The sequence below is a fragment of the Podarcis erhardii genome (genome assembly GCF_964252035.2).
Source record: "Podarcis erhardii genome assembly, chromosome: 4".
NCBI lineage: Eukaryota > Metazoa > Chordata > Lepidosauria > Squamata > Lacertidae > Podarcis > Podarcis erhardii.
This window is the reverse complement of record NC_138508.1, coordinates 128,713-153,790: the sequence shown is the minus strand read 5'-3', so window position 1 is coordinate 153,790 and position 25,078 is coordinate 128,713. Positions and strand designations below refer to the sequence as shown.

The following is a 25,078-nucleotide window of genomic DNA, read 5'->3' as shown; positions in this document are numbered from 1 at the left end:
GCCCCCTCCCCTTCTGCTCCAGACTAGCCAGCCAGAGCCACCCCTGCCCATACCAGTCGCGGCGTTCTCTGGCAGCGTCACGTCGCTGGTGCTGCGGGGGAAGCGGACCCCCCGGAAGCGCTCGTCTTGCAGGTGGATGACCACCACTCCGATGGAGGAGAGCGGGGGCTCCCCCAGGTCGCTGGCCAGGACGAAGACAGTGCGCTGGCGCTGGGTGAGGGTGCCCAGGGGCTGCAGCAGCTGGATGGCGCCTGTGTAGGTGTTGATGGCGAAGGCGGGGCTGGGGGCGGCCAGGCGGTAGAGGAGGGAGGCGTTGGCGCCCGCGTCGTGGTCCTCAGCCCGCAGTGTGGCCACCACCCGCTTGGCGGGTGTGTTGCGGGGCAGCGTGACAGAAAGTGGGCTGAGCGGAAAGGCCGGGATGTGGTCGTTGACGTCCTGGACGCTGACCGTGACCTGCACGGCAGCACTGCGGGGGCTCAGTGGGGACGAGTCCACGGCCACGGCCACAAAGCGGTAGGAGTCTCGCTGCTCCCGGTCCAGCGGCTGCGTGGTGGTGAGGCAGCCTGTCTGAGGCTCCACCTGGAAGGTGCCCAGCGACTCGTTGCCCAGGAAGTAGGAGACGCGTCCATTGGGCCCCTCGTCCAGGTCCTGGGCCTCCAGCTGCAGCACCAGCGCCCCCACGGGCAAGTCCTCCGGCACCTCGGCCACGTAGCTTTCCTGGGCAAAGCGAGGGGCATTGTCGTTCAGATCCAGCACTTGCACGTGGAGCGCCAGGCTGGCGCAGCGTGGGGGGGAGCCGTGGTCACAGGCCTGGACGGTCAGGGCGTAGCTGGCCACACGCTCCCGGTCCAGGCCTCGTGCTGTGGACAGCTGGCCGGAGACGGGGTTCAAGGCGAAGTCTTCCTCAGAGTCTCCAGCTGAAGGGAGGAGCAGGAGGGTGAAGCTTTCCTGGACTGGCGCATGACTGCCCAAACTACCCCTCGTGCTGGTTTCTCAGCTGCCCATGCGTCAATCCTCCCCTGCCTGAAGACTGCCTTACCCACTTCATGGAATTGACACTACAGGCATCCCATAATCCCCTTTCTGCATTTGAAAGAACTTAGTCTGGAACTTCTTGCCTACTGGTATCAAGCAGGCAGCTTCCCTACATTCCTTCTGACATTTGATCTGCTTTAGCGTTTTAACTTTTTGTAGGTTTTAAAGCATCACTGCAAATTTTTCTTGATTTTCTTCTTTCATCTTTTTGTAAACTACTTTGAGGTTGTTTCCCCACAATTGAGCAAAGTATAAATTTTAATGTAATGAATAAATAAATAAAATCTCCAAGGTTTAATACGGCTCCAAAGTGGGAAATGGAGGCTGCATGGACCCACTCTGAAATGAAGGGGGACCAGAAGAAGGAGCCCCTGGTGGGGTGGGAAACCCTCCCTTCTGCCCTCCCCTGCCTTTGGCACTGCATCACCCCAAGCAGGGGGACTCCCTCCCTCCCTCCCTCCCTCCCCCCCTCACCTGCCAGGCGATAGGTGAGGCGCCCGTTCTCGCCTGCATCGTGATCCGTGGCCCGCACGGTGGTCAGCTCCACCTGGCTCTGGTTCTCTGGGACCTCTAGAGAAGAGGCCTCCGCCTGGAAGGTGGGCGCGTGGTCGTTGTCATCTGCCACCAGGATGCGAACCGTGGCCTTGGCCTGGCGAGGGGGCAGCCCCTTGTCCCGCGCGTACACTGTGGGGAGGGGGAGCAGGCTGTGAGCCATAGAGAGTCTGTCTTGGTAGTAGAAGGAGCCGCTGGCCTGTGGGCTTCAGAAGAGCCCCCCCCCCCGAGGACCCCCTCCCCCTCCCCCAGCTTACCTGTCAGCAAGTGCTCTGCACGCTCCTCATGGTCCAGGGAGCGCCGGGTGCTGATCAGACCTGTGTGGGGGTCGATGGAGAATTCGTCCCCAGAGATGCCGCCGTAGGACACCTGCCCATTGGATCCTGGCGAGATATGCAAGGGAGGCTGAGCATGGGCCCTACTATTCCCCCACATCGACCTCCTCACAAGCGCAGCCCCACAGGCGCAAAGGCCCCTCTTCCACACCCTCCCAACCACACTCGGCTGACCCCCCCCCCCGGCAAAGCCAGAGTGTTAGCAGGGCAGGGACTGGGGTGCCAGCAGTGGCAGCTGCCAGAGGTTGGCATGTTTAAACTGGGCTTCAGAAGCCTTTCAAGATCAGCCTGACATAGAACCACAGAGGCCACTTTGGTACCAAGGAGCACACCGTGTGTCTCTGCCGCATGGGAGCTGGTGCTGCTCTGAAGCTGTGGAGTGGGCAGGGCTGAAGCAAGAGGAGGTGCTCCAGCAGGCAGCCAAAGGCAGGCGCCAGCTAGGCCAGGGGCATCTGCGCTTGCACAGAGTGGTGGTCAACCCAGCACCCAATGGTGCTCTTGCCACCCGCTGGCCATTCTGGCCATTTAGTTGGGTTGATCTGCTGGGCTGAAGCCATCTTGGCTAGGGCCTGCCTCCTCTGTGGTCTCTCTTGCATTTGAACCCTCCTTTTGCTCCAAGGATGATCACCATTTAATTCTAGCCACCCTCTTGTGAGGGAAGTTAGGCTGAGATGCCCTGACCGTCTCCCTGAGCCAAGTCCAACCTTTCCTCCCCTGGCCCACCCCGGTGCCCCCAGCCCAAGCGGGCAGAGGTTCTCCAGGCACTGATGCCCATGAGATCAGAGGTCTCCAGTTTCAAAGACAGCACAGTGCCGGGCCCAATGAGGACACAATGAGCCCCCATGGAAAGGGGGCTTGTGCTTTCTGGGTGACCCCATTGTCTGGCCAGACACTCCTCCCCATCCCTTCCACTTCTGGGTGGATGACCCTGCAAATGACCACGGGCCGAGGGTCAGGCTCTTACCCAGGTCGGGGTCGGTGGCCTGCAGCTGCAGCACGGGGACACCAGGGGGCAGGTTTTCTGCCACACTGGCTTCGTAGCTGTTTCTCTCAAAGGCAGGCGCCTGGTCGTTCACATCCAGCACATGCACAAGCAGGAGTTGCGTGGCAGAGCGCCGTGGCAACCCGTGGTCCGTGGCTACCACTGTCAAGTTATGCTGGGACACTTCCTCCCGGTCCAGCGTCCTCACGATGGATAGCGCGCCTGGGAGGAGAGCAGGAGGCCAACATTTGAGATGGAGATGGGGCATGAAGGCATTTTGCATCAAGACCTGCAAAAGGGGGTTGCAGGGATCTCATGGTTCTGGGAATCAACTCAGAACTCATTGTCATGGGCTAGAGCAAGACTCTGCTCTCAGATTTCTGGCCAGTGTTACTCCAGTTGGAAATGTATTTCTCCACCTGCAAGGAGGAGTTTCATCTTTTTATGTAAAAAAGCATTATTCTGCAAAAGTCCAATTCAGAGAAGCAAGAGAATAAAGCAGTTGTTATCCAGAAACCCTTGTCAACAATCACTGAAAAGGTAGACCTCAGAAGGATGTCAGCAGCATTTTAGAACAACCAAAAGAGGGAATTTCCCCCTCTGTTTTCTGCCAGAACCCTCATAAGGAGCTGTTGCCCCAAAGGGGTAGCCCCCCCCCCGAGCCAAGCACAAGGTGCAGAGTCTCAGACTTCTGCTCCTGGGGAGGTATTACAACACAGGACTTCAGAAGGGCTCCCACCAACCACCCATCTCCCACTACAGCAGGGGACAGCAACCTTTTTCAGCCGTGAGCCGGGCCACCATCCCTCAGACCATGTGGGGGGCCGGACTATATTTTTTGGGGGGAAATGAACGAATTCCTATGCCCCAGATAACCCAGACATGCATTTTAAATAAAAGCACACATTCAAGTCATGTAAAAACACACGGATTCCCGGACCATCTGCGGGCTGGATTGAGAAGGCGACTGGGCCGCATCCGGCCCCCGGGCCTTAGGTTGCCTATCCCTGCACTAGAGCATCTTAGACCTCAAATTTGGGGTGATTTGTTTTATCTTTCTTTCCCAGACTTGTGCTTTTGCTCCTGGTGACATACCAGGTCGCTTGCCCCTGCCTAGGGGCGGGGGGACTGTGCACAGGCCACATCTCGGAAAGACAGACAGACCATTTATTGGTGGTGTCAGGGGCTCAGGAGCAGAGGCACAGGGAAAAGAGGAAATGGAGAGCGAAGGGGAAGAATCTGAGGGCAGCGTAGGAGAAGATGACAGTGGCCCGAGAGATTCCATGAGCCTCTCCAGCGAATCAGAAGATTCACAGAAGGGGGCGCCGGTGGCCAGGGCAAGGGGGGTGCCAAGGGGGACACTCCAGAAGCAAGGGGCCAGTGGGGACTCCCAGAGCAGCAGTTGGAGATCAGGACCAGCTTCCCCACCAGAGCGCAGTGGGGGGGAAGAGTCCCAGGTATCGGGACCAGCGTCTCCCCCAGCAGGGAGAGAAGATGAGTCAGGGCTGACCACGCCTCCATCGGAGAGTCAGGGAACGGAGAGGAGGTCAGATCCAGCTAGCCTCCCAGAAGAGGGAAGCAGTGACAGAAGCAGTGTCACGGTCAGGAGGAAGGTCACTGGGTGGGCGCGAGCGCCAAGTTCAAATGTACAGGCGCGCGGGACAGCAGAGAACCCGGATTGGGAACCAGGTCCTAAAGCCCGCCGGAGGCAGGGGGAAGAGTCAGGGGACTCAGCGTCAGAAGAGTCCAGAAAGGGGAATGCCCAAGCGGACAGGAGGACCCAGAGGAGGAGAGAGCAGAGGAAGAGGTGGAGCAGGGCTAGAGTCTTAAACTGGTGTCAGAGGGGAGGAGATTCAGACGGAGCTTCGGCGGTCTAGGGTTTAAGACGTAGAGCTGCGCGCCACGGCTTTGAAGTAGAGACTGAACTTCAATAAAGACTTTTGTATATAAAAACGACCTGGCGTTGGTCCTCTGTGAGCTGGGACCTTGGGCAGCTCTGACAGTAAGCTCCGTCTCCCTAAGAAAATAAACCCTCATGACTGACACCATGGACCTTATAGACATTTGGAGAACAAGGAACCCTCTAGAAAGAGAGGGAACCTTTTTCTCCGAAGCAAAAATGACATGGACTAGAATTGACCAAATTTGGATTTCTAGCAATTTGGCACCAAGAGTTTAAAAAACAGAAATCTGCCCAAAAACCTGCTCCGACCATAATGCTGTAAAGATGGAGATGAAACTAACAACAGCTGGAACCTTCAGGTGGAGAATGAATGACACCCTCTTAAGAGATAAAGAAATTTATAAGAAGGCCCAAAAAGCATTAAAAGACTACTTTGAAATCAACATAAGAACAGAAGTTGAGAAAAGAATAATATGGGACGCAAGCAAGGCCGTGATGCGCGGTTTCCTAATTCAGCAGAATTCTATAAAGAGGAAAAGACAAAAGGAGAGGGAAGAAAAATTTTTGGAAAAAATGAAGGAAGGAGAGAAGAAATTGAGATCCAAACCAAAGTCTCAAGAGATATTGAGAGAAATAAAATATTATCAGATGCAATATATGGAACTGATGAACCAAGAAATAGAATGGAAAATAAAGCAAATGAGACAAAAGACATTTGATTCGGCAGACAAATGTGGGAAACTGCTATCATGGCAACTGAAAAAAAGACAAAAACTGAACACTGTAACATCTCTTGAAGTAGATGGGAGAATTATTACTAGACCGAATGAAATAAGTAACTGTTTTCAAAGCTTCTTCAAGAAACTATATGCACAAGGGCCAGTAAACGAACAAGAAATAAAAGAATTTGTTGGAAAATATGGATTACCAAAGATTTCTGAACAGAACAGAATGATCTTAAATGAGAAAATTACAGAACAAGAAATAGAGGGTGCCATTCAGAATATGCAATTGGGGAAATCACCAGGACCAGATGGTTTGACTGCAAGATACTACAAAGAACTGAAGGAATGGTTAATACAACCACTGAAGGAAGTCTGCAACCAAATTTTAGAGGGGGAAAAAGCTCCCGAATCGTGGAAAGAGGCATTCATCTCACTTATACCAAAGACAGAGACTGGGAAAAACCAGGTTAAGAACTACCGCCCTATATCATTATTGAATGTGGATTACAAAATTTTTGCAGACATTTTAGCAAAAAGATTTAAGAGAGTGTTATCAGGGGAGATTCATAAGGACCAAACAGGCTTTCTCCCAGGGAGATACATGTCAAGTAATGTGAGGAACATTATAGATATTTTGGAATTATTGGAGGTGGACATTAATAGGAAAGCAGTACTGATCTTTGTGGATGCGGAGAAAGCCTTTGACAACATCTGTTGGAGTTTTATGAAGAAGAATCTCCAAGGGATGGGGGTAGGCCAAGGTTTTGAAAATGGTATAAGTGCGATATACTCTGAACAGAAAGCTAAATTAATTGTAAACAGTGTTGTGATGGATGAAATCCCCATAGAAAAAGGTACACGACAGGGATGCCCAATATCCCCTCTACTTTTTATATCTGTCCTGGAGGTCTTATTAAACATGATTAGAAGGGACCAGCTGGTTAAAGGAATACAGGTCGGAGCAAAACATTACAAATTAAGGGCATTTGCAGATGACTTAGTGTTAACATTGCAACAGCCAGAGGCTAGCACCAAAAGAGTGTTAGAGTTAATTGAGATATTTGGTCAAGTGGCAGGATTTAAATTGAATAAACAAAAAACAAAAGTGCTGGAAAAAAATTTAACAATGAAAGAAAAAGATAGATTTCAGAGTGAAACTGGTTTGGAAATAACGAAAAAAGTGAAATACCTGGGGGTGAATCTAACATCTAAGAATGTTAATCTATTTAAAGATAACTATGAAAAATGTTGGACAGAAGTGAAGAAAGATCTAGACATAAGGTCTAGGCTGAGACTTTCCTTGTTAGGCCGAATTGCTGTTATCAAGATGAATGTATTGCCGAGGATGTTGTTTTTATTTCAGACACTACAGATTTTGGACAAGATGGAGTGTTTCAAGAGGTGGCAGAAAGATATCTCCAAATTTGTCTGGCAGGGCAAAAAGCCCAGAATAAAGTTTAAGATTTTAACAGATGCGAAAGATAGAGGGGGGTTTGCCCTGCCAGACTTAAAACTCTATTATGAAGCAGCAGCTTTCTGCTGGCTGAAGCAATGACTACTTCTTGAGGACACAGACATCTTGGATCTGGAAGGGTATGACTATAACTTTGGTTGGCATGCGTATTTATGGTATGACAAGGTAAAGGTTCATAAGGGTTTCAAAAATCATATTGTCAGGAAGGCATTGTATAATGTTTGGATTCGATATAAAGATTTGTTGGAAAGTAAAACCCCCAGGTGGTTGTCACCAATGGAAGCCAAGGCAGTGAAAAGGCTTAATATGGACACCAATTGGCCAAAATACTGTGAAATTTTAGAACAAGATGGTGAAAAGTTTAAACTTAAGAGTTATGATAAGCTGAAGCATAAAGTTCGAGATTGGTTACATTACCATCAGATAAATGAAGTATTTAAGCTAGACAGGAAGGTAGGATTCCAGAAGGAGAGGTCGAAGCTAGAAACAGAACTGTTAGAATCCAATACTAAGAATTTGTCTAGAATGTATAACTTGTTGCTGAAATGGAACACTCAGGATGAAACGGTGAAATCAGCTATGATTAAATGGGCACAAGATATTGGTCATGATATTATGTTTGCTGACTGGGAACAGTTATGGACCACCGGTATTAAATTTACGGCATGTAGTGCCTTGAAAGAAAACATAATGAAAATGATCTATAGGTGGTACATGACCCCAGTCAAGCTTGCAAAGATCTACCATCTGCCCAATAACAATTGTTGGAAATGTAATGAGTCTGAAGGAACCTTCTATCACCTTTGGTGGACCTGCCCAAAGATCAAGGACTACTGGGAAATGATCTATAATGAAATCAAGAAAATCCTTAAGTTGACATTTGTAAAGAAACCGGAGGCTTTCCTCCTGGGCATGGTCGGCCAATTGGTACCAAAGAAGGATAGAATATTCTTTATGTATGCAACTATAGCAGCAAGAATTCTTTTGGCAAAGTATTGGAAGATGCAAGAACTACCCACTCTGGAAGAATGGCAGATGAAGGTGACCGAATTTATGGGACTGGCAGAGATGACCGGCAGAATCCGAGACCAGAGGAAGGAGGCAGTGGAGGAGGATTGGAAAAAATTTAAAGTATATCTTAAGAACTGTTGTAAAATTTCGAACTGTTAAGATGTCAAGGGGTAAGAAACAGAGAATTACAGCTGTAATCGTTTAAGTTGAGAAAATCCAAAAAAGTTAAATGAAAAAATTGACTGAAGGGTTGCTAAAAAATTGCAAAACAAGGATGCAGTGAAGGGGAGGTATGGGGAAGTCACATTTTATTTATTTCTCTGTGTTTTTCTTTTCTTTTCTTGTTTTCTGTTTTCTGTTTTGGAAATTAATAAAAATTATTTTAAAAAAAAGAAAAAAAAAGAAAAAAAACCCTCGCAGCGTGAGTGGGTGCAGCGGGGGGGGGGGCAAAACTCGGTGTTTTGCGAGCTCACGAAGATCGGCAAAGATGACTACAGAGGAGAAAGTAAAACAGCTGCAAGACGCATTCACGAGGCTTTCCATGGATATAGGAGCATCCAGGAAGAGAGAGGACGAAGCACTAGCGATCTGCCAGGATCTGCAGACCAGGTGGGAACGTTTGGGCAAGGAGGGACTGCCAGGACCTAAGCCGGAGGGAGTTGGCCTCGGGAAAAGGGGGGGCAGCATCGTAGCCCATTTCGACGGGAACCTGCAGCAGTATCCTAACTTCAGAGCAGACATAGTGTTCGCGCTCAATTTGCTTCGGAAAGACTTTAGAGATGAGGAGGAGAAAGTAGGCTTCATAATAACTCATCTGCACGGGGAAGCGAAAGCGTGGCTGCGCAATCTTTGGCGCGACAATGATCCCGCCCTCCAAAATTCAGATGCCTTTATTAAAGCTATGGACGCTTGTTTTAAATCTACAGTGGATGTGGACGTTGCCAGGAGGGAAATGCATGGATTGAAACAGGGCAAAGCCACTGTGAGACAATATCACTCCCGCTTTTTTGCGTTAGTAAATGTGCTGCGCTGGGAGAAGAACTCAGCTGCAGTCAGAGATCTGTTCTGGGAGGGGCTAAATGGGGCCGTGAAAGATGAGCTGGCGAGGGGGGAGAGACCCAACAACACCTCAGAAGTCGTCCAAAAAGCGCTGGCAATAGGGGTGCGCCTGGAAGAACGCCCTTGGAGGAGGGATGAGGGACGTATGGAAAGCACACCAGCCAGAACAACTCCTTTCCTACCTAGAGAGACAGCGCGCGCGCAGTCCACGCCTCCTCTGGGGGGAGGAGAAGAGCCGATGGAGATAGGTGGTGCCAGGGCTCAGACAGCAACCAGAGCCCAAACACCAGGAGCAGTCAAGGCAAAGGCTCCTAGAGGGAACAGGAAGTGCTACATCTGCGACAGTGCTCAGCACATGGCCAGAGAGTGTCCCCAGAGGCTCCAAAGGCACACTGCAGCCTCAGCAACAGTAAAAGGAGCAGCTCAGCAGGGGGAACAGCTGCAGGGAAACGACGGAGTCTGGCTGGAGACAGAGGCACTGGGGCCCAGCCAGGCGAGTCAGTGAAGCAGCCCCCAGAGATTTTACAGCCCACAGACCCCCTCCCGCCCAAACCAGTGGTGCAACTCACCACATCGCTCCGGCTGCCCAATGGACGCTCCATGGAAGTCCCTATTACCATTGACTGTGGTAGTAATGCAGACTTTATAGGAGTGGATTTCATCAAGCAACATCGCATAGCGCTCTTACCAGCCACAATGCCCCTGAAAGTCGTCACGGTCGATGGCAGAGAGCTACTGGGAGGACAGGTGGTACAGCAAACACCGCCAATGGTGATGCAAATTGGAAATCACCGTGAAGTCATCAGCTTCAACGTCACCCACCTGTCGGACACGCCCATGGTATTGGGCATGAGTTGGCTGGACAGACACAGCCCGGCATTAGCATGGTACCAGCGTCAATTGACCTTCTGCTCCTCCTACTGCGCAGAACACTGCATCCTGACTAGCCAGGAAGATGAGGGGCGAGAGGATGAACCACAGCTACACTTGGGCATGCTGCAAGCGGTGCCCGACAAGTACAAGGCGTTTTTGGAGGTCTTCTGCGAGAAGGAAGCGGACAAGCTGCCTCCCCACAGGCCCTACGACTGCAAGATTGACCTCCTGCCGGGGGCGACGCTGCCGACTGGAAAACTGTATTCCATGTCTGAAGACGAACTGCAAGAGCTCAGGGAGTTCATAGATCACAACTTGAAGCGGGGATTCATCCAAGAATCCAAAGCAGTGGGGGGCAGTCCCGTGTTTTTCGTGAAGAAAAAAGACACGCCCCAAAAGAGGCTTGTAGTTGATTACAGGGTCATAAATTCGAGGACGAAGCCCACGGCATTCCCCATGCCCAAGATCGACGACCTGCTTGCGACGGTGAGGAAGGGACGCATCTTCACCAAGTTGGATCTGCGAGGGGCGTACAACCTTATACGCATGCAGGAGGGCGACGAGTGGAAGACGGCCATGTTTACGCCTTTGGGCACCTATGAATACAGAGTTATGCCGTTTGGCTTGCAAAATGGCTCCCACTGTTTCCAAGCCTTCATGCACCACGTGTTAGCGGGACTCCTCTACAAGAGGTGAGTCTGCTTTCTGGACGACATTCTGATCTTCTCGGAATCACAGGAGGCTCACGAGAGGGACGTCAAGGAAGTTCTGCAGAGACTACGGGAGCACAGACTTTACGCCGAACTGGAGAAGTGCCAGTTTGACATGACGGAGGTGGATTTCCTGGGCTACAAGCTGTCCAAAAAGGGACTCGCCATGGACAGCGCCAAGGTCCGCTCGGTGTTGGACTGGAAGAGCCCGCGCAATCGGAAGGAGGTCCAGAAGTTCGTCGGCTTCGCCAACTTCTATCGCAAGTTTATCAAGGGCTTCGCGATGGAGACGGCGGCCATCACGGACACCCTCAGCTCCAAGAAGAAGAAATTCATCTGGACGGACCAGGCGGAGCGGTCCTTTCAGAAACTCAAGCGTCTCTTCGCGTCCGAAGAGCAGCTGCTACACGTAAACCCCAGCAAACCAATGAGGGTTGAAACGGACGCCTCGGACAGAGCCGTGGGGGCGGTCCTGTTGCAGCAAGATCCGCAAGGGGACTGGAGGCCGTGTGCTTTCTACTCCAGGAAACTCAGCAAGTCGGAGCAAGTCGGAACTACACCATCTGGGACAGGGAGTTGCTGGCCATTCATGCAGCCTTCAAGGCGTGGTGGCACTTCCTCATCGGAGCCAAACACACGGTGCAGGTCCGCACGGACCATAAGAACCTGGAGTACTGGCGCACGGCGCGGTTCCTGAACCAGAGACACATCCGCTGGGCGGAGTTCTTTGCGGATTTCGACTTCAGGATAGAATACATCCCGGGAGACAACAACGTCATGGCGGATGCGCTATCCAGGAAGCCGCAGTATCTCGAGGAAGCGGCACCGGTGGCGGCCAAACACATTTTCGCACCGAAAGCGTGGGCATGCGCTTCAGCCACCGTGGACCTGGACGCGGTACGTCGCGCGCTGCAAACGGATTCCTTCGCACAATCCAAGATGGAGGAGGTGCGAAGAGGCACAGCGAAGGACGACGAGTTCCAGATACGCGACGGGCTGCTCATCCGCAAAGGGGCCCTCTACGTGCCGGGAGACGACCTCCGCGCGAAAGTGCTGCAGCAGTTACACGACGCGCCCAGCGCCGGGCACTTGGCCGCTGGCGGGACTGCTGGAACCGCTACAGACGCCGCTCGAACCATGGGAGAGGGTGGCCCTGGACTTTGTCACAGATCTGACCAGCTCGCGGGGCAAAACAGCGGTACTCGTGGTCGTAGACATGTTCACCAAGATGGTGCACTTCATTCCTTGCGCGAAGGTGGCCACGGCGGAACAGACCGCCAAACTGTTCATAGACCACGTGTTCAAAGTGCACGGCTTACCGCGGTCCATCCTGTCCGACCGGGGTCGCCAGTTCATCTCGAACTTCTGGCAGAAGCTGCTGGGTATCCTGAACGTCAAGATCAACTTAGCGTCGGCACGACACCCACAGACCAACGGACAAGCAGAGAGGGTCAACGCCATCATGCAGCAGTACCTGAGATGCTACGTGAATCAACAGCCCTCGACCTGGGTGGACTACCTACCGCTGGCCGAGTTTGCCTACAACAACACGAAGCACGTGTCCACGGGGGTGACACCGTTCTTCGCCAACAATGGGCAGCACCCCAGAACCTTCCCGGGATTAGAGAGAGTGGGGGAGGGGGAGCCACAGGGAGCAGAGGCCTTGGCAGTGGAGTTACAGGAGGTCCACGAGCAACTCCGACGGCAGTTGGAGCTATCAAAACACGCCTACAAAATGCAGGCAGACAGACACAGGAGAGTTGGGGAAGACATCCAGGTGGGAGACTGGGTCTGGTTAGCAGCCCAGGCAGTGCCGGCCAGATCGTTAGCTAAGAAGAAGCTTGGACACAAGCAGCTAGGGCCTTACCAAGTCGAAGCACAGATCAATCCAGTGGCCTTCTGGTTGACACTCCCGGAGGGCTCCAGAATGCACCCGGTCTTTCATAGATCAGTGCTCACACCCTACAAGGAACCCCACAGGTTTCAGGCGCCAGGGACCGCACCAGACCTGCTCAGCGAGGCGCCCACAAAGAGGGGGTCACCGAGGGCGGCGCCACTCAACGAGGCCACAGAGATTTTAGACTCGAGATGGGGGGAAGAGGGGGTTGAACATCTCCTAGCCAGGGAAGGTACCCCGGCCAGCGCCAACAGGTGGGTGCCTTACTATGCGGTAGAGGAGCACTACCTCAAAGACGAGTTTCATGCACTATTCCCACACAGACCCATGCCGGCAGATTATTTTGATGAATATCTTTTCACACCCACACATTCAGCCAGCACGTTCCAGGGGTTCTCATCAGCTGAGGAAACGGAGCCAGAGACTAGCTCCCCAGAGGGATCAATCTCAGGGTTTGGCACAGACCGCTCTTATTGGTGGGAAGATCAACCGGAGGTGGGGTGGAGCAGGGAACTGCCGAGCGGGCCCTCGCACGCAGCGTCACCCGAGGCAACAGGGGGAGAGGGGGACATGGACGTGTTGGGGGAGGATCCGGGGTTCGAGCACACCTGCAGAGAGATGGAAGCAGAGGAGATCGACGTCGACGAGCCCATTGCGGACTGGCCGGATCCAGCCGGCTGGCTGCACACCAGGGGGGAAGAACTGTATCCTGCACTCACCCCCACAGCACTGGAGCACCCGGAACCCACACCAGAAGAGGGGGAGGGGGGAAGGGGGGGCTTCGAGGGGGGGATGGATGTCAGGGGCTCAGGAGCAGAGGCACAGGGAAGAGAGGAAATGGAGAGCGAAGGGGAAGAATCTGAGGGCAGCTTAGGAGAAGATGACAGTGGCCCGAGAGATTCCATGAGCCTCTCCAGCGAATCAGAAGATTCACAGAAGGGGGCGCCGGTGGCCAGGGCAAGGGGGGTCCCAAGGGGGACACTCCAGAAGCAAGGGGCCAGCGGGGACTCCCAGAGCAGCAGTTGGAGATCAGGACCAGCTTCCCCACCAGAGCGTAGTGGGGGGGAAGAGTCCCAGGTATCGGGACCAGCGTCTCCCCCAGCAGGGAGAGAAGATGGGTCAGGGCTGACCACGCCTCCATCGGAGAGTCAGGCAACGGAGGGGAGGTCAGGTCCAGCCAGCATCCCGGAAGAGGGAAGCAGTGACAGAAGCAGTGTCACGGTCAGGAGGAAGGTCACTGGGTGGGCGCGAGCGCCACGTTCAAATGTACAGGCGCGCGGGACAGCAGAGAACCCGGATTGGGAACCAGGTCCTAAAGCCCGCCGGAGGCAGGGGGAGGAGTCAGGGGACTCAGCGTCAGAAGAGTCCAGAAAGGGGAATGCCCCAGCGGACAGGAGGACCCAGAGGAGGAGAGAGCAGAGGAAGAGGTGGAGCAGGGCTAGAGTCTTAAACTGGTGTCAGGGGGGAGGAGATTCAGATGGAACTTCGGCGGTCTAGGGTTTAAGACGTAGAGCTGCGCGCTACGGCTTTGAAATGGAAACTGAACTTCAATAAAGACTTTTGTATATAACAACGACCTGGCGTTGGTCCTCTGTGAGCTGGGACCTTGGGCAGCTCTGACAGGTGGCATATTGCAAGACGGCCCCACAGGACAGGGAGGAGGGACTGCTGCCGCCACCAGCCAATCAGCAGAGCGCACAGCCGAAATAGCAGGGTGTGCAAAAGGCGGGAGAACACAGGCTCGTCTCACCTGCAGAAAAATCTCGTGGGGGGGGGGACTCCTCATATAACTGAAGGACATCCCTTACATCCTGATGCAGTGCTCTTTCCCAACTCCTGGGAATGCATGGTGGGATCCTGCATACACAGACTACAAATCCCTGCATGGCAGCCTGGTACCTCCCTCTGCCTCACCTGTGTTGGGGTTGAGGTGGAATCGCCCGTCCAGGTTCCCTGCACGCAGCGCATAGCTGACTCTCCCGTTCTCACCCAGGTCGCGATCCCTGGCCACCACCTGGAGCACCAGGAAGCCCGTGGGCTGGTCCTCAGGGATGTCAATTCTCGAGGGGGAGCAGAACTCAGGCCCGTTGTCGTTCTCGTCCGTGATGAAGATGTGGGCAGTGACGGCCGCCGAGTGGTGCTGGCTGGCGTTGAGCGCCTGGTCCGTGGCCTGGACCACCAGCAGGTAGGCCGACTGAGTCTCGCGGTCCAGCGCCCCCTGCAGGCTCAGCTCCCCGCTGCGCGCATCCAGCTGGAAGGGGGCCTGGGGGCCCTCCGGGCGCAAGAGGCTGTAGCGCAGTTGGCTATTGGGCCCCGGGCCATCCCCATCCAGCGCCTGGAAGGTGAAGAGGGACGTGCCAGGGGTGGCCCCCTCAGACACCACCACAGTGAGGGGGTCCTGGGGCCAAGTGGGAACGTGGTCGTTGCTGTCCTGCACGTGGATCTCCACCAAGACCAGGCGCTGGCTGGGGTAGCCCTGCAGGACGTCTTCCATGCTGACTTGCAGGCTGTGCTTCATCCCGGCTTCGTAGTCCAGCTCCTGGGCCACGTAGATGTCCCCCGTGCCTGGGTCCACCACAAAGAGGCCGTCCCTGCTGCTGCCCCCCACCAGCATGTAGGTCACTTGCCCGGGTGCAGGCGGCTCTGAGGGGGCCACACAGCCAATGAGAGAGCCCGGCTGCAGGCCCTCCGTGGGGTGAAAGGTCAGCACCGTAGTGTCGGGACGGGGCAGCAGGCGGGCTGTGGACACCACCTGCAGAGGGAGGGGAGAGGTTAGGAAGGGGCCTGGGGGTATTTGGGGGAGGCCCAGCCCCACGCCGAGGCAAAAGAGGGCTCCTACTTGGATGCGCACGGCTGCTGTTGTGCTCTGGGGGGCAGCACCTCGGTCGCTTGCTGTCACCGTGAAAGCGTACTCGCCCCGGTCTGCTTGGCGCAGCCGCGCAGCTGTCCGCAGTTCCCCGGTGGCCACGTGCAGGGAGAAGCGCTGTGCCCAGGCACCTGCAGGGTGACAGAGAGGGAAGCGCTGGGGGGGGGGCAGCCAAGGGGAGGCCCAGTAAACCCTCCAGGAGAAGGAGTGGAGGCTGAAACCTCTGGGCAGAGTGGGGCCTCCCAGGAACCCAGCCCAGGGGACCTGTTTACCTGACAGCGAGTAGAAGACAGTGCCGTTCTCTGCCTCGTCCGGGTCTTTGGCCCTCAGCGAAGCCACCAGCAGCCCAGCCGGCTTCTCCTCCAGAACCTGAGAGGGTACAGCGGAGGGGGGGGAGATGGAGTTGGCAGCCATTGCCTGGACACCCAGAGGGTGATGCCACCTCCCTGCTCCATGATCCTACCCCTCGGGCCCTGGCCTTCCTGCTGCCCTTTCTGAGGAGCTGCCAGTGCCCCCAAGCGCTCCTTCCTTGCCCCCTGGATCCCTCACACACCTGGAGGAGGAGTTCGCGGCCCTCGGCCACGTGCAGGAAGGTGGGTGCATTGTCGTTCTCATCCAGGACAGTGACGTAGACGGTGCCAGTGGTGCTGCGGGGTGGCGTCCCCCCGTCCTGAACCACGACCTGGAGCTGGTAGCTGGCCTGCTGCTCCCGGTCCAAGCTCCTCCGAAGGCTCAGCTCCCCTGGAGGATGAGGAGAAGAGGCGCTCAGTGCAGGTGAGACACCCAGCTGCTCCCTCCCCGGCTCCCCCGCGGGAGCCCCTGCTGAGAAGGGCCTCCCACTTCCACTCTGCTCCCTCACCAGTCTGGGTGTGGACGAGGAAGTTCCCATCGGGCGGCACCAGGCGGTAGGCCAGGCGGCTGTTCTGTCCCGCGTCCCGGTCGCTGGCCGTCACCCGGCCCACGCTGCTGCCGGCCGGCCTGTTCTCGGCCACAGTGAAGAAGTAGCGCTCCTCGCTCAGGCGGGGGCTGTTGTCATTCTCATCTGTGACAGTGATGCGCACGGTGCTGGTGCCCGTTTGGCGACCCTCGCCCTCCCCGGCCACCGCCAGCACCGTCAGCACGTACAGCTCCTGCACCTCCCGGTCGAGGGAGCTGCGCACGTACAGCCAGCCAGTGTCTGGAGCGATGCCAAAGCTGGCCGCATCCCCCTCGGCCCGCAGGTGGTAGGCCAAGGGGGCGCTGGGCTCCCGGGCCAGGGCTCGCACCTGCAGGAAGCGGGTGCTCACGGGCACGCCCTCGCGCACCTCCACGCGGTAGGTGAGCGTGTCAAAGATGGGGCCGTGCTCATCGGCCGCCTGCAGGTGAACCAAGAGGGTGAAGGTGGCACTGAGCCGGGGGACCCCGCCGTCCTGCGCCAGGATGACCAGTCTGTAGGGGGAGCTGGTCTCCCGCTGCAGGGCCCCCGCGAGGCGCACCTTCCCGGAGAAGTGCTCCACGGTGAAGGCGCTGGCTCCTCCTGAGGCCAGTTCAAAGCGCACCTGCCCGTTCGCCCCGCTGTCACGGTCCTCCGCCTGCACTGTGTAGACCACCGTGCCCAGGGCAGCCCCCTCAGGTAGCAGCACTGAGTCAGAGGGGGCCGGGAAGGCGGGCGCATTGTCGTTCACATCTGTGATGCTGATCTGCACCCGAGCGCTGCTGTAGGCGGGAGGGGAGCCGCTGCGGGCTTGGACCTCGAGGAGGAGGAGAGGCTGGGCCTCGTGGTCCAGCGGCAGGCTGGTGTGCAGCTCCCCCGATTCTGGGTCCACCGAGAAGTACCCGCGGGGGTCCCCCGAGGAGATGGAGTAGAACACACTGTCCAAGTGGCCTGGAGGCAAGAACAGAGGGGGGGGAGTGGAGACCTGCTGGAGTGGGAAACAGCCCCCCTGGCCCCCCAAATAGAGACGTACTTGGGACACAGAAACTCTTCTATTGAGCTCCTGCCACTCTCTGCATTTATTGTAGGGGTGTGGGACCTGTTTGGATCGATGGTGCAGATCCTGATCAGCAATAGCCTTGCAAGCCAAATCTGACAGGTAGACAGCATGTGGTGTCACTTGACTGACAGTTGGGCAGCCCCTCCCATCTCTGAAAGCCTATTGCACAGGGTTGCTAAGCGCCTGACAGCCAGCTGCCTGACTGTTAAGAACTTGGGGACCTGTGACAGCTTTGGCCCAAATGGCTTAGGACAGCCCTGCTCTCCCCCATGAGCTTCATACTTGAATGGGGGGTGGGGGGGAGATGCATCTGAAAGCCCTTTGCAAAAGCACTCATTGAAGCAGCAGCACCCTCCTCTTAATATGGTTTAAGAGACATTTAAAGCCCTTTGCAAAATCACTCTTTGAAGCAGCCTCCCCCATAATTTAAACATCACTCAAGCACTGGACTCTCCTAAAGCACCTCACAAAAGTGTCCTTTCAGGAAGTGCTTTGTGGGAGGCTGCTTCAAAGAGCGTTTTTTGCCAGGTGCTTTAAGACAGACCCTGTGCTCCCATCTGAGTGGCTAAAACAGAGCGCAGGGACCATCTTCAGGGGCTTTCCAAAAGGCCTCTTTGAAACAGCTCTGCACTTCTCTTTTAAGAGAGCAGGTGGGGGAGGGCAGGCAGCGAGAAGCTCACTTACAGCAGAAGGTCTCACCCATCCGCTGATGTTGCCTGTGCTGCCAGCTGGGCATGGTTATGGGGCCAAATTGGGACCCCTGATGGCTCAGAGGTTCCCTGCCCCTGTTTTACAGGCTCCCTATGCCTACCTGCTGGGTTGTGGGCATAGACGACCCCAACGCTGCTGCCCGGCCGGGTGTCTTCTGGGACCGTGAAGTAGTACTGGGTGCGCTCAAAGCTGGGCGGGGAGGTGGTGCCGGCCACAATGCTGATGTTGACCTGAGCTCTGGGCTGGGCTGCCACACCCCCTCCGTCCCGGGCCGCCACCTCCAGCTTCACCAGCGTGTTGGCTTTGCCCACCAGACTCCTCAGCAAGGAGATGGCACCTGCGAAGGAAGAGGGAGAGCTGGTTGTGGGGGAGGCCAGGGGTGGGGAGGGAGGAAGCAGCCCCCCTGGGGTGAAGCCCCTGGAGGCTGGCGCCACCCTGCCTGCCCCGCCTCGCCTCCTCACCCGTGTCTGGGTTGATGGCAAAGAGGGAGGGCGTGTTGCCTGCGGCAATGTGGTAGGTCACCCGCCCATGGGGCCCCTCGTCCTTGTCGTGGGCCGTGACACGCAGCACTGCTGAGCCGGGATGGCTTTGGGTGCTGATGCTGGTGGCATACTCCAGAGGGTAGAAGGTGGGGGCGTTGTCATTGACGTCCTCCAGGAAAACCTTGATGTAGGCCATGGAGCTCAGCCCACCCTGGGAAGGGAGGAAGGAGAGAGAGAGAGATGCTGCTGGGAATCCACAACTTGGAGCCTGGATCACACCTTTGTTTAATTCAGGGATGCTTCAGTTGTGATTCCTGTACGGCAAGAGCTTGGACGAGATGGTCCTTGGGGGTCCCTTCCAACTCAACCGTTCTATAATTCTAGGACTTCACTCTGCCGCACCTCAAATGGCCCCTGCCTGTGGGTGGGGCAGAAGCCACAAGCCCCCAAGGAGGGTGGCACAGACTGGGCTCCAGTTCCACACTGGTGCTTCCACAGCCCACCTGGCTCCTGGTGTTTCGGAAGGGGAGATGTGGCTGGCCCCAGTGACCACGGCCTTCTTTAGGGTGAGGCCAAAGTGGCTGCTGCAAACCTTCCTGCCCACCCCAACACCCACAGAGGCTGTCACGGTCCAGCCAGAAGGGTCTCCAACCGCCCCCTACCCCACTTGTGGCCACCCTTTGCCACCATGGGCTGAAGCTGTTCTGCCACAACAGGGCGAGCCTCACCCCATCCACCGCCGTGACGGTGAAGTCATAGGCGGAGGTGCCCTCGTCGCGGTCCAGGTCTTGCGTGGTGCAGAGCTGGCCGGTCTCTTCCCCGAGGCGAAAGGCAGAGGGGGCTGAGCTGGTGAGGCCGGTGCCCAGGGAGTAGGAGAGGGAGCCCAGAGAGCCACTGTCGGCATCCGTGGCTGTGACCTGCAGGAAGCAAGGAAGAGGCATGGCATTTGCACATGTCAGGCGGCAGGAGCAGGACCAAAGTGCAACATCCCTCCCACAATGACACATTTGCATGCACACCTGCACACATCTGGAAGGTGGGGAAGGCTGCTTTCATGTGTGCTGTGACACCCCTACTGAGGTGGTGTGTCTCCGCAACACAATTCCCTGAGGGCGATTTGACGGACTGAACCCACAAAGTGCTCTCCAGGGCAGGAAAAGTGAGATGCACAAATCTAGGATGGGGGATCCCTGGCTTAACTGCAGTCTGGGGGGGTGTCTTAGTGAACCACAAGCTGAATATGAGTCAGCAGTGGGATGCAGCAGCAAAAAGATTCCATCAATGGTGTTTCTGAAAAATTTGACACATCACTTTGGAAGATAGGCGAACTAATGCCAGTGTACTGGAAGAAGCAAAGATCACCAGTGTTGAAGCAATGATTCTTCATCATCATCTTTGTTGGACTGGTCATGTTGTGCGGATGCCTGATTATCGTCTTCCAAAGCAACTACTCTATTCCGAACTTAAAAATGGAAAGCGTAATGCTGGTGGTCAACAAAAGAGGTTTAAAGACTGTCTCAAGGCAAATCTTTAAAAATGTAGCATAAACACTGACAACTGGGAAACACTGGCCTGCGAGCGCTCCAGTTGGAGAACAGCCTTGACCAAAGGTGTCCTGGGCTTTGAACTCAGGACGAAAAGGAAAAACGTGCTAAGAGGAAGGCACACTTGGCAAACCCTTACTGGGATCAGCTCCCGGCCAGAACTATGGAAGGACGTGTGGATCCAGAATTGGCCTCCACAGTCACTTACGGACTCACTGTTAAAACTGTGTTCATGGAAGACAATCTTACTCAGCTGCGAGTGATAGCCAAAGAAGAAGAAGGTGGAAACAGCAACAGCAGCAGCAGCAGCAGCAGGAGCAGCAAAAAAAGCTCATGCAATTGTAGGCTTCCTCATCAAACATCAAGTGTCGCCATCAAGGAATGTCAGGGCCAGTCCTCTCATGAGGCAAAATGAGGTGACTGCCTCAGGAGGCAGGATCTACAGGAGCAACAGATCCCATTGCAGATCTTTATTCCCTGGTCAAAACAAAACAAATTCCTTCCAGTAGCACCTTAAAGACCAACTAAGTCAGTTCTTGGTATGAGCTTTCGTGTGCATGCACACTTCTTCAGATACCAATCTGATACACACTTCGTATCTGAAGAAGTGTGCATGCACACGAAAGCTCATACCAAGAACTGACTTAGTTGGTCTTTAAGGTGCTACTGGAAGGAATTTGTTTTGTTTTGACTATGGCAGACCAACACGGCTACCTATCTGTAACTTTATTCCCTGCTTATTCTTGATGTAGCTCTTCACCTTTCTTCTCTGGTAGTGGGGGCATGTTGTAGTTTTCCTCAGGTGTCTAAATGTACAGTATTGTGTTGGCCCTGAGGGACGTCATAGTAACCCTGGAGTCCTGCGTCCAGTTCTGGGTACCCCAGTTTAAGAAGGATGTTGACAAGCTGGAAGTATGCTGAGGTTGGTGACCAAAGCTGATAAAGGGCCTGTAAACTAAGCCTTATGAGGAATGGTTGAGGGAGTGGGGGATGTTTTGCCTGGAAAAGAGGAGTCTGAGAGGGGATATGATAGCCAAAAATCTCAAGGGCTGTCACATGGAAGATAGAGTAAGCATGTTTTCTCCTGCTCCAGAGGGAATTACCTGAACCAGTGGCTTCAAGTTACAAGAAAGGAGATTCCGACTAAACATCAGGAAGACCTTTCTGACAGAAATAGCTGTTCAACAGTGGGATGGTCTCCCTTGGGAGGTTGTGGACTCTCCTTCATTAAATGGTTTTAAGCGGAGGTTGGATAGCCATCTGACATGAATACATTAGTTGAGATTCCTGCATTGCAAAGGGTTGGACTAGATGCCCCTCAGGGGTCCTATGATCCTATGACAATGGCTGTCGGCACATGGACTTCTTGGGAAAGACACAGTGAGGAACCACAAACATTAATTACAATGCCAGATCATAGGATCAGAGCCCTACTCTAACCCGTAGTGAACATAATAATACTGTAATGATAATATTGTTGGTTAATGTTGGCTTGCTCTAATTAGAAGAGAATCCCAGAGGCAGCATGATGCCTCTCTTCCACACTTGGTGCTTCTTGGTTGGGGTGCTCCCTCTATTGCTAAAACCAGCCCCCATTTCCTCCCCCTCTTAAAATCACACACTAGACCTGCTTACAAGGCGGGGGGGGGGCTCCTTTCCCAGAGCACAGACTCTTCCACAAGCCCTGAGGGGGGTGAGGCTGTGGGGAATGACAAAGATGTGCTAGGGGAGGGGGGAGACCCACCCAGACCAGCAAGCCTGAGATGCCAGCATTCTGCGGCTCCCTCCCCTCCCCTCCCCTCCCCAGCCAGGACAGCAGCTCTTTCTGCTCCTCCCCAGTGTTCCTGAGGGAAAGAGCTCTGTGGGTGGTGGAGGTGGGAGGGAGGTTTGCCATGTGGCCCCCACAGACAAGCAAACAGCCCAGCCCCACAACCAGCCAGTTACACTCTGGGGGTTTGTATGCTGTAGATCATTTTAATGATGCAGCCACAGTGGGGAATTTTTATCAGACAGGCAGGGTGCATTTATTAATAATAATCCCATCTGTCAGAGATGCCTTAGCGGAGATTCCTGCATTGCATTTGCAGGGGGTTGAAGTAGATGGCCCTTGGCTGGGTCCCTTCCAGCTCTACTATTCTATGAATCTATAACTACCCCTTCCCACTCCCCCCCCCCCCAAACCCCAATAGAGAGGAGGCCCCAATAGTCTCATGACAGCTTGGCCAGGGTGGCGCAAGCAGCGCATGGAGCTAGTCAGGCGCATGCAGCCCCCACCCCCACCCCCACCCCTCGGGTCCCACCATTGAGCACACTTCACGGGGAGATGCTGAGTGTGCGCGAAGCATCCTTGCTCACAGCGGAAGAGGAGGCTTCCCCACACATCGCTCAGCTGATCTGCAACGGGATCTCCTGACACTTTGCTTTTTAATAAAATGCAGCTGGAAACAAACAGCTTCCTGTGGTATTTTCAGGGGTGGGGTGGGATTTAGACTGAAAAACAGTGCAAAGAGTTAACCTGCCCCCTCCCAAAATGCACGAAACCCAAGCTGGCCGCCCCCTCCACCGCTCAGCTGCATGTCATCAGAAAGCAGAGAAAAGCTCTCCTTTGGCTCTGAGATTCTCAGGAGCTCCTCTTCCATCTTGCCTCCTGCGAATCCTCAGCCCCAGGTGCTACAGGACGGGGGGGGGGGGCAGGGGGTGTACAGCAGCCCCCCCCCATTGAGCATTTCCTGCCTGCCAGGCCCCCCTCCTCAGCCACAGCCATACAATCACACACCCAGAGCACCAGACGGGGACATTGAGGATCCTGCTGTTTCCACTGGAAGCCCCACTGCTGGGGGACAGCTGTGAGGGGCTGCGCTGGAGCATGGCGGGCTGGGGAGGGGACTGCACTTCCTGGCACAGCCTGTCACTGCATAATGGAGGGGCCTCCCTGCAGCAGCCGCCCATCCGCAAGGGGCTCATGTTTCAGAGCAAAGTGCTGACGCCACACCCCGCCTTCCAAAGGCCGCCACAGCGGCACTCAGCATCCTGGGACTGTCAGGGCCACCCACAACCCTGGTAGAGACCAGAAGTGGCTATGTCACACACACACACACACACACACACACACACACACACACACACACAGCCTCCCTCCCTCCATCCTGAGGATGGTCTCCTCAGCTCCTCCCGCCTTTTGCTCATCCACACAGTCATTCATTTAGGCCAGAGAGGGAGGCTATGATGCTGACAAGGCAGGGGTTTCAACCCAGCACCTCCCTGCCACAAAACTTTGATGACTCTTCAATGGGCATGGCAGGACTGCGGGGAGCAGCACCCTCCTCAGAGCCCCTCTGGGTGATCAGGAGGGGGAGATCCCCTCCTCCTCCTCCTCCTCCTCCTCCTCCTCCTCCTCCTCAGTTCATTCCTTCAGGGCACTTACAATGGTGGAACAAGGGTGGAGGGCAGCTGTCTCTGAAGTTTGGTTCCAGACAGGAAAGAGGGGTGCCTGTTCTCCCCACCCAAAGAAGGCGCAGGGGGCACCCCTCTCAGGCAGGGACCAGGCCTTTTTGCAGGCTGCTCCCCTCACTGCCCATCCAAGCCCAGCCCAGCTCCCAGGCCCCGGATGGCAGGCTGCCCAGGAGGCCTCACTCTGCAGATGTTTGCAAAGCCGCAGTTCCACATCTGGCTTTGGTTCAGGCCCAGGAACGAGGGGAGCCGTGGCGCCAGTGTGGTCAGCGATCCCACGCACTGCGCAGCTGCCCTCCCCACCCTGGCACAGTTGCTGAGCGGCTAAAAGTGGTGAAGGAGCAGCCAGCTGGGCTATTTCAGGAAATGAGGGCTCCCGGCTCCTGGCTCCCGGCTCCCGGCCGGCCTCCAGGGTCAGCTGGGGAGCGGCTGGCCTGCACGGGCTGGGTCAGAAGAGCGGGCCCCGTGGGTAGCTGTTGACAGCAGCAGCGGCCGCCAGCCATGCGTGGCCAGCGGCAACACTTCCCAGAGGCTCCCTGCAGCTGCATCAACCCAGGGTCCTTCAGCTCTTGCGCTCGCAGCCAGGGCTAAGCAGGGGGAGACTGGAGGCCAGGGCCCAGAGGCCCCACGGTCACTTCCGCTGAGCCCCAAATCTGTCTGGGCAGTCCCAGCTGTGCTGTAGACCGACAGAGCAGCCGAGGCCCAGCTTGGCATCGGCAGGGAGGAGAGTGAGGGGGCTCACCAGCGGCCCAAGTGCCATGCCTGGGGGGGGGGGTGAATCCTGACTCCTCCCATGGCTCTGGGTACACAGAGAGAGCTCAGAAGGCACCCATGGCACAGGGGCTGTTGCATCACACACCCAACCCTCTTCCAAGGACAGCCCCCTCCCTGGCATAGCCTACAGGCAAAAGCCCCACGCCCCGGTCACGAGATCAGACCCACCTCAGTCCAGCCTGCTTCCCACAGTGGCCAACCACTGTCCTGAAAGGACAAAGGCCAGAAACAAGCAGGACCCCCCACCCCCCCACCCCCCGCTGCCACTGCGATTCCTGGCAGCATGGCTAGTAGTCAGGATTAGCCTTGCCCTCCATGATACACAATGGGAGGCACCATCACTTAAGCGCATCGGGGAGCCCAGCCACTGGGGGCACAGCACCACTAGACACCAGCTGGATGGAGCCAGGAAGCCCTGGTCACATGCCAAGCAGCCTGGCTCTCGCAGGAAGTGCCATGACTTGATGGCCACAGTGAGGACGCCAGATCCTGGGGCACGAGTCAGAAAGAGTAGAAACTGGTGCTGCAGGATCCACTGGGTGAGAAAGGGTGCGGAGAGGCCCCAGGTGCAAATGCCCAGAATGACATGGGGTCCCTGCCACTCAGATGGTGCCACATGCAGGAATTCAGGTGTGGCCTGCCTGTGCAGAGCCAACGCACAGCCACATTTTCTCTGCCCAAGCAGCTCTAGAGGTGACAAAGGAGGATGCGAGTTTGAATTA

At 55.5% G+C, this 25,078-nt stretch overlaps 1 protein-coding gene and 1 long non-coding RNA gene across 4 annotated transcripts in view; one reads left to right on the top strand and one right to left on the bottom strand.

Annotated features, from left to right (window-relative positions):
• The window catches only part of DCHS1 (dachsous cadherin-related 1), a 41,477-nt gene that overhangs the window by 7,918 nt on the left and 8,481 nt on the right, over nucleotides 1-25,078 (bottom strand). For all 3 annotated transcript variants that reach the window (XM_081859976.1, XM_081859975.1, XM_081859977.1), the window contains exons 3-14: nucleotides 19,317-19,505; nucleotides 18,568-18,799; nucleotides 18,207-18,443; nucleotides 16,282-17,286; nucleotides 15,976-16,163; nucleotides 15,695-15,791; nucleotides 15,396-15,553; nucleotides 14,471-15,308; nucleotides 2,887-3,126; nucleotides 1,845-1,970; nucleotides 1,510-1,719; nucleotides 54-917 (exon numbers count right to left, since the gene is read on the bottom strand). In XM_081859976.1, the coding sequence (XP_081716102.1) occupies nucleotides 54-917; nucleotides 1,510-1,719; nucleotides 1,845-1,970; nucleotides 2,887-3,126; nucleotides 14,471-15,308; nucleotides 15,396-15,553; nucleotides 15,695-15,791; nucleotides 15,976-16,163; nucleotides 16,282-17,286; nucleotides 18,207-18,443; nucleotides 18,568-18,799; nucleotides 19,317-19,505 (4,384 nt within the window). The remainder of the gene's footprint in view (nucleotides 1-53; nucleotides 918-1,509; nucleotides 1,720-1,844; nucleotides 1,971-2,886; nucleotides 3,127-14,470; nucleotides 15,309-15,395; nucleotides 15,554-15,694; nucleotides 15,792-15,975; nucleotides 16,164-16,281; nucleotides 17,287-18,206; nucleotides 18,444-18,567; nucleotides 18,800-19,316; nucleotides 19,506-25,078) is intronic.
• Nucleotides 3,139-14,632, top strand: LOC309341388. The gene is made up of 3 exons (XR_014156291.1): nucleotides 3,139-4,077; nucleotides 14,180-14,405; nucleotides 14,550-14,632. It is a non-coding gene; the product is annotated as an uncharacterized lncRNA (long non-coding RNA).